The following is a 17,619-nucleotide window of genomic DNA, read 5'->3' on the forward strand; positions in this document are numbered from 1 at the left end:
CTTGCCCAAGGTGACATGTCCAGATGGTAGATTTGGACTTGATTGCAGGTATCTGCCTCCAGAGCCTGAATTCCTGTCACCCTGCACTTCCTTCATATTTCTCCTCAGAGGAAACAATAAACCAAAATTTTGCTTGATTCATTTTGATGAAACTGTAATAAAAAACATCTTGCAAGTGTAATGAATAAACATCTTCAAATGGAAATAAGCCCAGAGAAGGGTCTGTAGGGGAAGCTTCTTTTCTGATTGTGACACTTAGGATGTGGGCTGTAACTGGAAGGAGGCACCCTGTCTAGAACCTGGCTGGAACAATATTTGGAACAGTGTTAAAATACTTATTTCAAGAAACAACCCAGGTGGCCACCAATCCATCTGGTATATGCTTACTATGGAGTACTACCCAGTCACACACACAAAGAGGTGATCTAGTATCTTTTTGGACAACCTGGAGGGAACTGGAAACCATTCTTTTAAGTGAAACATCACAAGAATGGAAAAACAAACACAGGTACTCAATACCAAATTGGAACTAATCCATCAAAACGTAAGTGCATGTATGGAAATAAATCTCAGTGAAAATCAAGCTAAGGGGGATGGGTGAATTCACACCTATCCAGAACGGTACAGGCACACTATCTCAGTGAAGGGCACACATATGTGTATAACTTTCACTCAATCTGTATAAAACCAAAGTATGTAAATAAAACATCTGTACTCCCTAATATTCTGAACAAATATATATATATTTCAAAAATTGGAAAAAATGAAATATACAAAACATGTCAAACACGTAAAAAAGTAGAGAGAATAGTATAGGGAGGCTATGTGCTCATTACCCACTTTCAATAATTATCAACTCAGGGCCAATCTCAATTTACTTATAACCCCACCCACGTCTCCTACTGTCTCTAGATTATGTCTTAGCAAATTAAGCAAATTCAGATGTCAAAATTTTCATAGGTAACTAGTTTAGCACATATCTGTAAAAGATAAGGACTCTTGTTAAAAAGAATAATCAGAATATCATTATAGCACCTAGAAATGAATAATACCTTAAAATCATTAAATATTAAGTGTTCACATTTCCATGGTTATCTCATATTTCCTTCTTCTTTTCTTTTCTTTTTTTTGAGACAGAGTCTCACACCAGAGTGCTATGGTGTCACAGCTCACAGCAACCCCAAACTCTTGGGCTTACGTGATTCTCTTGCCTCAGCCTCCCAAGTAGGTGAGACTACAGGGGCCCACCACAACGCCCGGCTATTTTTTGGTTGTAGTTGTCATTGTTGTTTGGCAGGCCCAACGCCGAGTTCAAACCTGCCAACGTGGATGTACATGGCCAATGCCCTAGCTGCTGAGCTATAGGCGCCAAACCATCCTTTTTCTTTTTTAAACGGTTTATTCAAATTAGGATCCAAATAAGCTCCATGAGATAGGTTGGTATGCCTTTTAAATATGCTTTAATAGAGAGTTTCCCCTCCATTCCTCATTATTAATTCTTGCAATTTCTTTGATTAAAAAACCCCACAGATAATCTTGTAAAATTTTTCAAATCTCTATTTTCCTGATTGCATTGTTAAGGTGTTATTTAACATGCTCTAATATGATGACTAAAAAAGTTTAAGTTTGAATTTTTTTAAATTGGATACAAATTGGATACAAAGTTTTTATTTAGGAATATCCTAAGAAACGTACAGTTTTCCATTTCTTAAAATCAGTGTAGTTTTAATTTATATTCCTCTCTCTCTTTTTTTTTGTTGAGACAGTCTCACTTTGTCATCCTTGGTAGAGTGCCATGGTGTCACAGCTCACAGCAACCTCAAATTCTTCGGTTTAACCGATTCTCTTGCTTCAGCCTCCCATGTAGCTGGGACCACAGGCACCCATCACAACACACAGCTATTTTTTGTTGCATTTGCCATTGTTGTTTAGCTGTCCTGGGCTGGGTTTGAACCCGCCACCCTTGGTATATGTGGCCGGCACTGTAACCACTGTGCTACGGGTGCCGAGCCTATATTTCTCTTATTTGGATCATTTTTTACGTGGTTAAAGGTCATTTTCATTTCTTTGTAAGTGAACTGTCTGTTCATATTTTTTTTCAGAGTTTTTGGTTTTATTTTTATCAAAATAATCTCTAATATATTAGATACATTTATCCTTTCTTTGTGATAAATATTTTCTCTAGTTTATCATTTTCTTTTTCTTATGATATCCTCTAGCATGCAAAAGATTCTTAATTTTTTGGTAATTTTGCTCATTTTTTGTCTACCTTGCTTCTGGATTTTGAGACATAGTCAAGAATGTTTTCCTCAGATCTAGGTTGTAGGTGAATTTATCCATGTTTTCTTTTAGTACTTGATGGTTTTATTTTTACATTCATTTATATTTCTGACCCATTTGAAATTTATTCAGGAGTCAAGTTAAAGAATGAACCAAATTCTACGGTCTTCAGAGCAGGTTTTAAAATTCAGGACTTCACGAAGATAACAAAGGGATGTGTTGTGCAATCAAAGTCAGGCGGTGACGGACAGCCGGTGGGTTCTGCTCTCTCCGATCTCAGCTGGTCTTACTGAAGAACCAGGGCTAACACCTTGTCCCTGGGCCACAAGGATAACTCATGCTCTGCAGTGTACAAGCCTAACTTCCTCTTCTGGATCTGCTGGTCACCCTCTTAACCAATAGCCTGTGCCACCAGTGCTGGGAGTGGGTTTTCTCTGTTACAGAGACTTTCCGGGAGAGTTATTATGCTTAACATTTGGAAATACCGAATTCTCCTTTAGTATAGAATTTAAATTCTAATGTCGATTGGTTTGCCCAGGGCTTTACCATGACCACCTCATCATATTCGCTACCCTGAAAAGTGCTCTGAGCTTTAGTCATCTCTGACCTGAGTGATCGTACCTCAGCCTTCTGTTGGCAGGCCATGTTCTCTCTGGGAGATTGGAAGATTTTATTTTGCTACCTTTGGAGAGAAGAGTCATTTTCTTACAGTAATAATAATCAGTATTGCTAAAAAGTATTGACTGCTTACTATATGTTAGGCAAGGGCCAGCCAGGCTTACCCCTCGTACTTGTCAGGCAAAGGCTGTTAAAGAAGGCCCACAGTCCACACCACTGCAGACTTCAAAGATAAATATCAAGTGAACTATTAAAATTGTTCTCTGACCTTGTCAAATGTGCCTTCAGAACAACTTGGAAGGACAGATTCAGATGAGGAATGTTTGGACCCCCCTGAGTTCCGTGCCAGAATGTGGCACTGCAAGAAGTGGCTCCTGCCTCCGGGCCGCCCTTCTTCTTGTCCCCTCCCTGCTGTCACTCTGTTCACACCAGGACCTTAGAGACAGGTTTGTAGGCACTCGGCCCCTCCATCCAAGCTCCAGGTACGTGATCCTCTACCCCACAAATAGCTGTGTCATCAGATCCTCCTCAGCCCTAGAAGAACACATTCTAGCACAACAGTCCAGAAGATGACCCCGTAAGGAGGCTCAGGCCATTTGAGTAGGGAATTTCAAGGTCTCAGGTTGAGGCCAAAAGACTACTTAAGTGGCAAAGTAAGGATTACACTTTGGGCAGACTGTCTCCAGAACCTTATCTTCTGAACCAAAAGGATTTCCCTATCACGGTATTCCATGATGCTCTTTCTGATCCCTCCCCAAGAGAGTATTCAGGTGTCATCTCTCTGAACATATACACACTTAATAAAGGGGTTGTTATGGACTCTCTTTATTCTTGGCAATCACCTGAGCCCTTTGTAATAGAATTAAGGTATCTATCACATACTGTCTAGCTTTAGAATCCCAATTTTTAGGTGGAGATTATTATAATTTATTTCCTCTTAAGTATAAGCTTGAACAATATCCTAAAATATATACCTGAAGGTAATACAAAATTATCATTAATAATTTTTATTTTAGGAACCTACCTAGCATTGAGATTGCTGTACATCTTTAAAATTTCAAAACACAAATTAACACTATCTATAGGAAACCCTGATTACTTTTACTAGCAAACACTGGAAAAACTTAATGTCTAAGAAAAGATTAAAACTTGGGGGAAATGTAGTACAACTTCATGTAATAGGAAATTTAATGTATCTAGAAGAGATTATCATAAATTGTCCAAAATGTAATAATGCAAATTAACTATTTCTTGGTACGGTTTTTAGAAATGCTAGTTAGCCTATAGGGTCCACTTAAGAAGAATATGTAACACATATTCAAGATCCAGTGGTCCAGATCTAACAAATTGACATTACCTTTATTAGACCTAAGACATTTGAAATATAATGAAAGTATGTGTTATTAACTATATGTCTAATTTTTCACATTCTTTCTTTGGGATTATATCTCTTACACTAGTATATCTCCCTGTCTCTCTCTATTTCTCTCTCTCTCTTTTTTTTTTTTTTGAGACAGTCTTGCTCTGTTGCCCTAGCTAGAGTGCAGTGGCATCATCAAAACGCACAGCAACCTCAAACTCCTGGGCTCTAGTGATCCTCCTGCTTCAGCCTCCCAAGTAGCTGGGACTACAGGTGTTCACCACCAAGCCTGCCTAATTTTTCCAATGTTTGTAGAGATGGAGTCCCACTCTTGCTCAGAATGGTCTTGAACTCCTGATCTCTAGCAATCTTCCTGCCTCAGCCTGCCAGAGTGCTAGGATTACAGGCATGAGCCACTGCACCCAGCCCTACACAAGTATTTCAATAGGGGCTTTATTAGAAAGAAACACTATGACTGAAATATGACCAGGAGTAAGACAAAAAGAATTATTTATTACCAGGGCTAATGTCTGGATTAAGAAATATCAAATGATGCACTGAAGTTGTAACTCTCTATACATTGCCAGTTGGTCTTCAGGTAAATTAGACTTTATGTAGAGTCCTAGCAAGTTACATTTGAAAGATGGACTCTGGGTGTCCAGGAATGATTTTTAAAACAGGCCCTTCTCAAACAGGGATTAAAGATGACTTTTTTTTTCACTTTTCTGACCTGTTTCCTTTATGTTATCTTTAATGTACAGAGAATATGGAGGAACTCTATCTTCAATAAAAAAATCACAAATCGTTTTCATTGATTTGTTAGTCTTTCAGACTGTACTGCCTACCACAGCTCAGTAGACAGAGCTTCTCTATCCTTTGATGAAAATGTTTGAAAAGAGATGGGAGGACTTCTGAAATTTTTCCCTCCACAAATGGCTGATAAGCCCTGGCATTTTACACCTTCTAATGTGACTTGTATAGCTTAACCACAATGTTTAATATCCCTGTAGAAACATTAAACACAGGGTAAGTTCTGGATGAGAGACTAAAACTGTGAACTTTTTCTTTAGAGAGAGAGTCTTACTTTGTCTCCCTTAGTAGAGTGCTGTGACGTCACAGCTCACAGCAACCTCCAGCTCTTGGGCTTTTGTTGCAGTTTGACCAGGGCTGGGTTCAAACCCACCACCCTCGGTGTATGGGGCTGGCGCCCCACTCACTGAGCCACAGGCGCTGCCCCTAGAACTGTGAACTTTTAATTTAAAAATCAGCCATATTTCCTTGATGAGTAAGAAACTATTTCTGCTCTAAAAATAACTGGCATTTAAAGAATTAAATGGAATGAAATGATTTGTATGTATAATATGAAGTCTGACAAATAAACTCATGAACTCATCCTGGAAAAAGTGCTACATACCTCATTGCTGAATATCACTATGATATTAGATACTTTGAATACTTTGAAAATACTCCTGATGGGAAGTTATACTTCAAAGCTAGTGCCTCGTCCACCCTTCAAAGCAATTTTGGAACTCCTTTTCTGGAATGGCTGTCAGAGCTATCCCTCAGTATTACCCTTTATGTCCTGAATGTCATCAAAATATCTTCCTTTCAATGTTTCCTTTATCTTTGGGTAAAGGAAAAAGTCACTGGGGGCCAGATCAGGTGAGTAGGGAGAGTGTTCCAAATCATTTATTTGTTTACTGGCTAAAACCTCCCTCACAGACAGTGCTGTGTGAGCTTGTGCAGTGTTGTGATGCAAGAATTGTGAGTTGGTGAAAAGTTCAGGTCGTTTTCATCTAATTTTTTCCCCACGGTCTTTCACAACATTCAAATAATAAACTTGGTTGACTGTTCATCCAGTTGGTACACATTCTTTTTTTTTTTTTTTTTTGTAGAGACAGAGTCTCACTGTACCGCCCTCGGGTAGAGTGCCGTGGCGTCACACAGCTCACAGCAACCTCCAACTCTTGGGCTTATGCCATTCTCTTGCCTCAGCCTCCCGAGCAGCTGGAACTACAGGTGCCTGCCACAACGCCCGGCTATTTTTTTGTTGCATTTTGGCTGGGGCTGGGTTTGAACCCGCCACCCTAGGCATATGGGGCCGGCGCCCTACTCACTGAGCCACAGGCGCCTCCTTGATTTCAAAAAATGTTAGCAACACTGTTTTGACTCTCAATTTGGATTGGTGAAATTTTTTTGGTCATGGAGAATTGGCTGATTTCCATTGTGCACTTTGACACTATGTTTCAGGGTTGTATTGGTACACCCATGAAACACCATGGTGTTTCATCACCAATGATAACATGGCCTCAAATGCCATCTTACTTTTCCAAAAGGTCTTGACAAACTTTGACTCTCCTTTGCTTGTGTTCATCTCTGAGCGTCTTTTGGACCATTTTTGCACATACCTTTTTTTTTCTTTTCTTTTTTTTTTTACCCAAGCTGCTGCCCTGGGTAAAGTGCCATGGCATCACAGTTCACAGCAACCTCAAAGTCTTGGTTTAAGCGATTCTCTTGCCTCAGCCTCCCCAGTAGCTGAGACTACAGGCACCTGCCACAATGCCTGGCTATTTGTTTTGTTGTTGTGGTGGTTGTCATTGTTGTTTTAGCTGGCCCGGGCCAGTTCAAACTCACCAGCCTCAGTGAATGTGGCCAGCACCCTACCCTCTGAGCTACGGGTGCCACCTGCCCACACCTTTCTCGTGCCAAGATTTTCAGTTAAGATTTTGCGAAAAACAAATTGATAAATAAATAGATAAATATAAATAAAAAGATTTTGCTGTTTATGTTTGCTTGGTCTGCTATGTGTCTCACAGTCAGCTGATGATTGTGGTGCACAATTTGAGGAATTTTTGCAATGTTTTATCACTTCTACTTGTTACTGGCTGCCCTGACCTCTCTTCAGCAGTGATGCTTTCTCTCACCTCAGAAAAACGTTTAATACATTTGTACTCTGCCATTTTCTTCATGGCATTATCTCCATAAACTTGAACTAACGTGTCCCTGATTTTACTTCCACTCCTTCCAAGTTTAACAAGAAATTTTAATGATTCTTCCTTGCTCTCATTCAAGCTCCAACATTCTTGGGACAGCACACAAGAACATCCATCAACAATAATGAATGCCACTTGGCAAGATACTGCCACACATCAATATGAACACAGCTGTGAGACGCTGATGTACCAAGTTATGAAACCTTACTGAGCTGATTTGTGCAGCGCTGCCATCGTAAGTACATGGTGGCAAGTTCTTGAACTTAATTGTCAGACCTCATACACAGGAAATAAACACATAACAACTAAGTAAAATGAGTTATACTTTTTTATTTTTATTTTTAGTAGCTTTATTGAAGTGTGACTTATATACCCCATCCATTTCACCTATTTAAAGTGTTGTTTTAAGTACAAATATATGAAGCTAAAAATAAAACTTCAGGTGTAACAGAAGTATGGAATTTTTAAAAAGTGTTATTATTTTTTAGTATATTCATAATTATGCAACTATCATTACAATATAATTTTAGAACATTTTTATCACCCCCATAATCTCATACCCACTAGCAGTAATTCACAGTTCTCCCACCTACCTACCTCTAGCTCTAGGCAATAACTAATCTACTAATAACTAATCTACTTTGTCTCTATATATTTGCCAATTCTGGACATTCCATCTGGAAATAGAATCATATAATAAGTGTTTTTTGTAATTGTTTTCTTTCACCTAGAATAATTTTTTTCCTTTTTAGATTCAGGGTCTTGCTCTGTTGCCCAGGCTAAGTGCAGTGGCATAATTATAGCTCACTGTAACCTTTAACTCCTGAGCTCAAACAATCCTCCTGCTTCAGCTTCCTAAGCAACTGGGACTGCAGGCATGTGCTACCAGGCCCAGCTAATTTTTAAATTTTTTGTACTAATGGGGTCCTGCTATATTGCTCAGGCTGGTCTCAAACTCCTGGCCCCAAGCAGTCCTTCTGCCTCGGCCTCCCAAAGTGCTGGGAAATAGGCATGAGCCACCACACCTAGCCTAGGATGATGTTTTTAGGATTCTGAGTTGTAGCCTGTACCAATATTTCATTCCTTTCTATTGGGAAATAATATTCTATTATATAGATATACACGTTTTATTTAGATAGTCAGCAATTGATGGATATTCAAATTATTTTCACTCTTTGGCTATTATGAGCAATTCTGTTAAGAACATTCATGTGCAAGTTTTTGTGTGGATGTATGTTATTTCTCTTGGTTATATACCTAAAAGTGGAAGTATTAGGTCGTTTGATAACTCTATATTTAACTTTTTGAGGAACTTCTAGATTGTTTTCCAAAGCAGCTACATAATTTTACAGCCTCACAAGCAATGTATAAATATTTAAATTTCTCCATAGCCTAACACTCATTACTATCTTTTTGATTATAGATATTCTAGTGGGTGCGAGTGGTATCTTGTGGTTTTGATTTGCATTTTTGTGTTGGCTAATGAAGTTGAGCATCTTCTTGTCTGCTATTTTAAAAATTTTTTACTTGATTAAAAAGGTAAGCTCTAACCCCATTAATTTATACCTGGTAACATGTCATTGTCAATTTTAGTATTTTAATGGTATCTAAGGTATAGTGCTAATGAGGTCAAAGCTACAAGTTCTAGTTCCAAACAATTGCTTAGCTTTGTACAAAGAAAACTGTAATAAATCATCTGCACTCATCCTCCTTAACGCTGTTCATCGATCTGACAGGATCTTGGTCTTACTGGTTATCAGGGTGTGGCTGGATCAGCTAATGGGTATGTCTTAATGGCTCCAAATATCATGTCGATAAAAATACAATTTACCAGGCAGCGCTTATAGCTCAAAAGAGTAGGGCACCAGACCCATATGCCAGAGGTGGCAGGTTCAAACCCAGCCCTGGCCAAAAACAGCCAAAAAAAAAAAAAAACAGATTTATCATCAACAGATATATATATATATTTTTGAGACAGAATCTCATTCTTTTTTTTCCTTTTTTTGTAGAGACAGAGTCTCACTGTACCGCCCTTGGGTAGAGTGCCGTGGCGTCACACGGCTCACAGCAACCTCTAACTCTTGGGCTTAAGTGATTCTCCTGCCTCAGCCTCCTGAGCAGCTGGGACTACAGGCACCCGCCACAACGCCCGGCTATTTTTTTGTTGCAGTTTGGCAGGGGCTGGGTTTGAACCCGCCACCCTCGTCGTATGGGGCCGGAGCCCTACTCACTGAGCCACAGGCGCCGCCCATCAACAGATATTTTTAAGGGCAATGACTTGTTTTGATAAAAACATGCTCATTTCAAACCTTTTTTTTTTTTTTTTGTAGAGACAGAGTCTCACTTTATGGCCCTCGGTAGAGTGCCGTGGCCTCACACCGCTCACAGCAACCTCCAACTCCTGGACTGAAGCGATTCTCTTGCCTCAGCCTCCCGAGTAGCTGGGACTACAGGTGACCACCACAACGCCCAGCTATTTTTTGGTTGCAGTTCAGCCGGGGCCGGGTTTGAACCCGCCACCCTCGGTATATGGGGCCGGCTCCTTACCGACTGAGCCACAGGTGCCGCCCCTTTTCAAACATTTTTAAACCATCAAAATAATACAAAGGAGAAAGCAAATCTTTTACAATCTCACTGCTCCAGACATGACTAGTGAGTATCATTGTCAGGTGGGTTTTTCAAAGAGGTCTCTTTGGTGTGGTAGCAGAAACTTCTGGTGAACACCAAAATTATTTTCCTCTTTCTTTCTTATTTAAATATTCACAGTTTTAAAAGTGCAAAAGAATACAGTACCCCTCAAAATACAGCATATTCTAGCCTTTAGATTTCATGAACTATTTTATGGTCTCTTGATGCATTGATACAGTTAGATGCATGACAGTGAGAGAAGGCTGAATAGACAGAAATAATTTCATGAGAATATGATCACATTATAGTACTTTTTAAAAAATAAAAGTCCCATATCAAATACTTTTACTTGATTTAACAGAAAAAGAAAAATATTATACTTAAGTGAAACTGAAGAATGAATGGAGAGAATGTTTTCATATTAAATTGATTCAATGCTCACCTTCCATCTTTTAACACTACTCCATTTCTGATTCTTTTATTCACCTTTTGGGTGGCTGAATATCATTGTCAGGTAGGTTTTTCCAAGAGGTCTCTTTGGTGTGGTAGCAGAAACTTCTGATGAACACCAGAATTGTTTTATGCCTTCTTAGTCAAACATTCACAGTTTTAAATGTGAAAAAGAATACAGTGCTCCCAAGAATACAGTGTATTCTAGCCTCTCCTGTAGCTAGATGAACCTAGATGCTAAGTTCTGGTCAGTGGGATGCAAGCAAAAGTGTTGTGTGAAACTTACAGAAAATGTCCTTAAAGGGAGAGGCTATCCCCACCTTCTGTTCACTTCCTTGTTAGTTGGAATGTAAATGTAACCACTAAAGTTTGATCTGCCATCACAGACCAGGAGGTAAAAGATCTGTGCTAAATGTAGTATAACAAAACAGGAGGATTCTGAGTATCTGACTATTTCCTGAAGCTGCTGTATGAGGCCTGAACCACCCATCTCCAGACTTTTTGAGAAAAATTTCTACTGTCTTTAATGGTGTATTTGAGTCATTTGCCATTAAATGTCATAATAACTATCACAGGGCTATAAAATGCCCTAAGTTTAATGTGTGAGACTATCAACCTGTTGCCTTTACACTTAATTTGGCTAGGCATAATTGTGATGTTACACTTCCCTTCTGTCTCAGAACTTACAGACATTGCCCCAATTTTTTTTTTTTTTTTTTTTTTTTAGCATTGCTGGTTGTAGTGTAATAAACTGAAGCCAGCCTGATTTTCACATCTATCCACCATTTTTGTTTCTACCTAGATCCTGGTAACAAATTTTAATAACTTTTTACAAAAACATTTCAAACAAGTAGAAAAATGTCTAGATTTAGCAGTTGCTAATATTTCCCATCTCTTACGTGTATCTGTGTGTACATATATATCTATCTATATCTACTTTTCTTCCAGAATCAGCTGAAGTTGCAGACATATTTTACTCTTAAATACTTCAGAATGTGTTTCCTAAGACTAAGAACAGCAATTCCTTAATATCCTCTAGTATCCATTCTATATTCAGATTTCCCTGATTGTTGTTTTCTCCTCCCACATTCTCTTTAGTGGACTTTAAAACAAAAGAAAACAGGATCCAATCAGGATTTATACATTGTATTTGGTTGCTAAATCTCTTCAGTTTTCTTTACCCAAGATATGTCCCAACTTTTTTGTCTTGTATTTTTTGTTGTTTCATTGCATTGAGTTTTTTTTTTTTTTTTACATTGAGACAGGGTCTCTGTTGCCCAGGCTAAAGTACAGTGGCATCACCATAGCTAACTGCAAATTCAAAGGCCTGAGCTCAAGTGCTCCTTCCACCTCAGCCTCCCCAAATGGTGGGATTACAGGTGTGAGCCACCACATCCAACCTGCATTTGCTTTTTGATGAGGCCAGACCAGTTATGTTATATACTGTTCTACCTTCTGGCTATACTTGTTTTGTTGTGATCTCAATTAACTTGTTTACCTGCCCTATTTTTTCTATATCAAGGTTTAATTAGGCTTGAGTTAGATATTATTTTGGCAAGAATATTTTATGCAATATCACATCAGGAGGCAGGAAGAGCAAGTTGCTCTGCTACTAGTAATACTAAGATTAATAAATTGATGGGAATGGTGACCTCTGGCTCTCTACATTTAAAGGTATGTAATCCATGGGGTGATTTTCTAGCATTTTGGGAATATCTTTTCTTTTAACAATTTCAGCATACAGGTTGACCCTTGAACAACATGGGTTTGAACTGCATGGGTCCACTTCATACACAGATTTTCTTCTACCTCTGTCTCCCCTGAGATAGCAAGACCAACTGCTTCAATCTTGTTCCACTTCCTTGGCCTACTCAATGTGAAGACATTGAGGATGAAGACCTTTCTAATGATCTACTTACATTTAATGAATAGTAAATGTATGTTCTCCTCCTTGTGATTTTCTTTCTTTTTTTTTTTTTTTGTAGAGACAGAGTCTCACTTTATGGCCCTCGGTAGAGTGCTGTGGCCTCACACGGCTCACAGCAACCTCCAACTCCTGGGCTTAAGCGATTCTCTTGCCTCAGCCTCCTGAGCAGCTGGGACTACAGGCGCCCGCCACTACGCCCGGCTATTTTTTGGTTGCAGTTTGGCTGGGGCCGGGTTTGAACCCGCCACCCTCGGTATATGGGGCCGGCGCCTTACCGACTGAGCCACAGGCGCCGCCCTTTTTTCTTTTTTTTTTTGTGGTTTTTTTTTTTTTTTTGGCCGGGGCTGGGTTTGAACCCACCACCTCCGGCATATGGGACCAGCGCCCTACTCCTTGAGCCACAGGCGCCACCCCCTTGTGATTTTCTTAACGTTTTCTTTTCTCTAGCTTACTTTATTGTGAGAATACAGTATATAGTACATACAACATACATGTTAATAAACTGTTTATGTTATTGGTAAAGCTTCCAGTCAATAGTAGGCTATTATTAAAGTTTTCAAGGAGTCAATAGTTGTATGTGGATTTTTGACTGCATAGGGCATCTATGCCCCTAAAACTCATATTGTTCAAGGGCAAACTGTACATTTATGACCTCTGTTTAAATCAATTATATCACTGGAAAGATTTTCTTTTTTTTCTTTTCTTGAGAAAGGGTCTTGGTCTTATGCCAAGTCTGGTGTCATCATAGCTCACTGCAGCCTCAAACTTCTGGGGTCAAGCAATCCACCGAACTCAGCCTCCCAGAGTGTGAGGATTATAGATGTGAGCCACCATGCTGGGCCTACTTAAACTTTCTTTACCTTGATTTCATCTATAAAATGAGAAATAATAGTAATAATAAATCCTAATGATCAAAGGATTATTAGTGAGATAAACATGAATTATTTTATTTATTTATTTATTTTTTTGTAGAGACAGAGTCTCACTTTATGGCCCTCAGTAGAGTGCCATGATGTCACACAGCTCACAGCAACCTCCAACTCCTGGGCTTAAGCGATTCTCTAACATGAATTATTTAATACATGCAAAGCACCATTTTTAATGCCTGCAACATAGTAGGTGCTATTCATTATAATATCATAGTGTTGTTGAGTTTCATGCATGCTTTTCTAGACTGCTTATTTCCAAAGGATATTACCAAGCCTTATCTTATTTTCAAGTAGAAGTTAATATATACTGCCATATAGTAATGGTTAACATATATATCATGCTTCATAAATTTTCACATGTGTATTGTTTTCATTCTTACTATTATCTTGTGAGGTGAATATTGTTATACTTTATTAAATGAGGACACTAAAAAAAGGATCAGAGGATTTAGTGATTCCCTAAGGTTACAATTTTTTAATTTCATAATATTAAGGAGTACAATTGTTTTTATTATACGGATATTTTGTATAATGCTTAAGTCAGGGCTTTTGGTGTGCTCATCATCAGAACAGTTTTCATTGTACCCAACATGTAAGTTTTTAACCCTTCCCCTGTCCTCCTTCCCCTCTTCTTGGTTTCCAATGTCCTATTTATCTCTTTGTGCCCCCTGTGTACCCATCATTTAGCTCCCACTTGTTAATGAGAACATATGGTGTTTGTTTTTCCATTCCTGAGATACTTTACTTAGGATAATGGTCTCCAGATCCATTCACATTGCTGCAAATGACATTATTAAGGTTACTATTTTAAGTGGCAGTTCCAGAACTTATTCCTCCAATTCATTTAACAGTCTGGTGTAGCACTGTGATCCTCAGTTATACTAAAGATAACTTAAGAAATGAACATGTTCCATCCATTTCTATTTGTTTAGGAGATTTATTTCAACATACTTTTACATTTTCTCTGGAATGTGTTCCTTCCTTTCTGGACCACTGCCACTATCTCTACTGTAGCACTGCAAGCACTACTTGGATCTCTAATACCTCATGCTTTCATTACTACTGTTTTTAATGTTATTCCCCTCTTCAAAAAAAATTCAATGATCCTCCACTATTTTAAGCATATAATGCAAACGTCTTATGTTTTGCTCCATCTACTATAGAATCTTTCAGGCTTAATCCCCTTCTTACCGTAAATTAATTCTCTTTTGCACCAAATTGGGTATTCTCTTCATTGTTCTCTGAATCTAGGTTTTTTTTTGTAGCTACTCTTTTGTTTATCCCCTAGACCCATGCAATTTATCTTTACTTATCTCAATTCTATCTATATTTTCTATTTCCCCCCCACGAAGCTTTTTCTGATGTGTTTTATCTGGAAAAGTTCTTCATCTTTTGAATCACTATGTAGAACATATTATTTGTATACGATTCACTTGGCACTGTTTTATGGAATGACATCCTTAGTCATCTATAGTTTTGTTTACATCTCAAACCTTTTTCAGGCCATGTTTTTGTTTTTATTTTTGGTAGTTCTTGTTACCTAGCACAGTAGCACCTCACATGTTTGTAGATTGTTTAATTAAAAAGAAAGATAAGACCAATTCAAATCCTCTTCATTGCTCCACGCAACAGCTCATCCCAAGGCTGGTGTTTCTAATCTTCAGAGAACTGTATAAAAGCTTAAGTTAGATGAAGAACTGAGTTAAGTGATCACCTAGAGAGTATGAAAAGGACATTCCAAACGTCCATTCTATCATTCTTTTGCAGCCTCTTAATCACTGGGATTTTGAAATCTCCTCTTCCCAAAGGCCAGCTGTGCTCCCAATTTGAAAATAGGCTACTTCAAAACATAGTGGAGTCATAGTTTACCTCGGGCGGTCTTAGGCGAAACGTCACGCAGGCTTTTGCATTTGAGGGCCAAGGATAGTTACGGAGCAAATACTTTCCCCCTTCCAAAATCTTAAGTAATTAACCCAAGTCCTTTATCTTAGGGTGCAGGTGATGGGAAGGCATTGGTTGTTCTTAGGGCACAGTGAGACCACACAGCATTTTTCTTAAACTTGGCAGGAATGCACTTTTAACAAATTAGAATCCATTTGAATAAAAAGTAAAAACTAAAGTAGAAAATAAACTCGAGCTTGAGTCAGGTGCAGGACAGCGAGGACGTTGGCTACAGGAATCCTCAGGGACTGGTGCGGGAGAAATGCTTGAGGTGAGCTGTGGAGATTTCTCCATTCCACAGAGACACACACACTCACACCAGGCGCCTGCCTTAGTCACCAGGGAACGCCAGCGCGGGCACGTGGTCGCCCTTGGTGACCCGTCGCCTCCTCCTCACCCGAGAGCCGCAGACTAGGCTGAAGCCGGTAGCTGCCTCTCTGCGACTCCCTCGGGGCGCGCGGAATCCTGGGACTTGTGGTCCGTTCCGCGCGCGCCCCGCTCTGGCCGGCTCAGAGAGGACTACAGTTCCCAGAATGCATCGGGGAAGGGACGACAGCAGCAGAGAGTGGGATGGGGCCGTCCCAGCTCCTCCGGCGTCGCGGTTTCCAAGCGCTGCGATCTCGCCTAGTAACCGGCCGCCCGGATTCCCGAAAGCGGCTCTGGGGCCCCGCCCCCGGAGCCCCGGCTGGAGGAAGAACCTGTCTCCCGCGGCGCACAGTGACGAAGCCCATCCCCGGGTGCGGGAGGCGGGGAGGGGAGGGCAGGCAGAGGATCTCGCTCGCCCGTGCGGGATCCGGGACGCGGCGCTGGCGTCCGCTGGCGGCAAAGGTTAGAAGCAGAGAGAGCGGGGGAGCTCCGCGGGCGAGGCTGGATTGGAGTGGGAGCAGTGCGGGACGCCACCAGGGCGGCGGTGCGCGCGGGCCGAGGTGTCCCTGCCGGAGCATCCCTGCTACCCGCGCGCCGACGCCGGGATGTATGGGTGGGTGGGTGGGGGCGCTGTCCCTCGTGGACCTGCGGGGCGACCCCGCCCCCTGCAGAGCTAAAGGTAGAACCCAGTAGCCCGCGGGACGGGGTGTTTAGCGCAGACCTTCCTGGAGAGAGGTACAAGATTTTGCCACTTGTTATTTATTAAATTTCTTCTGGACCAGGAACGTTTGTAGGTAGTGCTCTCCTCCCTCCAACAGCACTAGTGTCTATTTTTTTCAGATTCAGAAAATCTTTCGTGACGCTTGCGAATGGAGTTGCTGATCTGTGAGAGCTACTAAGTTCCTTATGGCTTTCTAAGTGAAGAGAGGGTTCACGGAGGATATGAATTTTAAACACACACATGACAACTAGTTAGTGCCTCTAAAAATGACCATTGCTTATTCGCTCTGGCTTAGTGGGGAAACAGCAAATGTGCTTTCAGATCACATCAGCAACTATCAGCCAGCAACATTCACAGCATATTTCATGTCTTTAAGGGGATGGAATTGGAGGGAGAAAGGGAGAGTAGTTGACAATTAAAAAACAAAACACCAAACTTGGTTTAGTTTGGGGATCATTTTCTTGGACTGAGTGACTTACGCAAACAATCTGTTTCTTTCTTCCTAGCTCTCACATCCTGGATGCAGACTGTCAGTTTCGGATTCAAGGACTGTGATGGCAAAGCTGACCCGGGTTGCCTGTCAACTCAAAGCTATCTCAGAATAAATCCCGCTGCCTGCTGCGGAGCCCCCGCGCACTGCAAACTTAAGTGAGCGAACTGGGTAATCAGTGTTTGGATATGCAGATCCCTGATTTAAAAGGCGGGGTGACCCCCAGAAGAACCTCTCCGGCGGGCCGAAGCCGGCAGGTGCAGTGAGGCGTGCGCGCGCGGTGCTGGCGCCCCCGAAGCCGCCTCGCTGCGGGAGAGGAGCCGGGGCGCCCGGCGGGGTCTGGGGCTGCGCACCGGCGGCGGCTCGTCTGCGGCGGCGGCGGCGGCAGATGATGGTGGCGGCCGACGCTCTGGGCTGTGCCTGTGAGTCGCCGCAGAAATCAGCGCCCGGCGCTGCACACTGAGCCCTTGCAGGTCAGCCGCAGCCAGAGCCTTGGCGAAGAGCGACCCGGCTCGCAGGGGCAGCGGGCCCGCGCGCGGGGGGGCCAGGGGGCGAGTGGGGTCGGCTTATCATGGCGGATCGGACAGCTCCCAGCTGCCAGCTCCGGCTGGAGTGGGTGTACGGGTACCGGGGTCACCAGTGCCGCAACAACCTGTACTACACGGCCGGCAAGGAGGTGGTCTACTTTGTGGCTGGGGTCGGGGTGGTTTACAACACCCGCGAGCACAGCCAAAAATTCTTCTTGGGACACAACGACGACATTATCAGGTAAGGGGATGGTCTGGGGTGGTGGGAAGGGGTTGGGTGCGGAGGTTGAAAAGGTGGGAAGAGAGGTGGACAGTCGGGTTTTCCCGGGGTCAGATCCAGGAGCCCGGTGGAATAAAGGATTCTCTCTAGAACCGCATGGAATTACAGA

The 17,619-nt window shown here is 41.5% G+C and overlaps 1 protein-coding gene across 1 annotated transcript in view; it reads left to right on the top strand.

Moving 5' to 3' along the window:
• The first annotated feature begins 15,750 nt into the window (after positions 1 to 15,750).
• The window catches only part of EML6 (EMAP like 6), a 305,590-nt gene continuing 303,721 nt past the window's right edge, over positions 15,751 to 17,619 (top strand). Inside the window, exons 1-2 of the mRNA XM_053588414.1 lie at positions 15,751 to 15,954; positions 16,720 to 17,471. Of these exons, the coding sequence (XP_053444389.1) occupies positions 17,275 to 17,471 (197 nt within the window). The 5' untranslated portion in view covers positions 15,751 to 15,954; positions 16,720 to 17,274. The remainder of the gene's footprint in view (positions 15,955 to 16,719; positions 17,472 to 17,619) is intronic.

This window comes from Nycticebus coucang, chromosome 4 (assembly GCF_027406575.1).
Source record: "Nycticebus coucang isolate mNycCou1 chromosome 4, mNycCou1.pri, whole genome shotgun sequence".
NCBI classification, from domain to species: domain Eukaryota; kingdom Metazoa; phylum Chordata; class Mammalia; order Primates; family Lorisidae; genus Nycticebus; species Nycticebus coucang.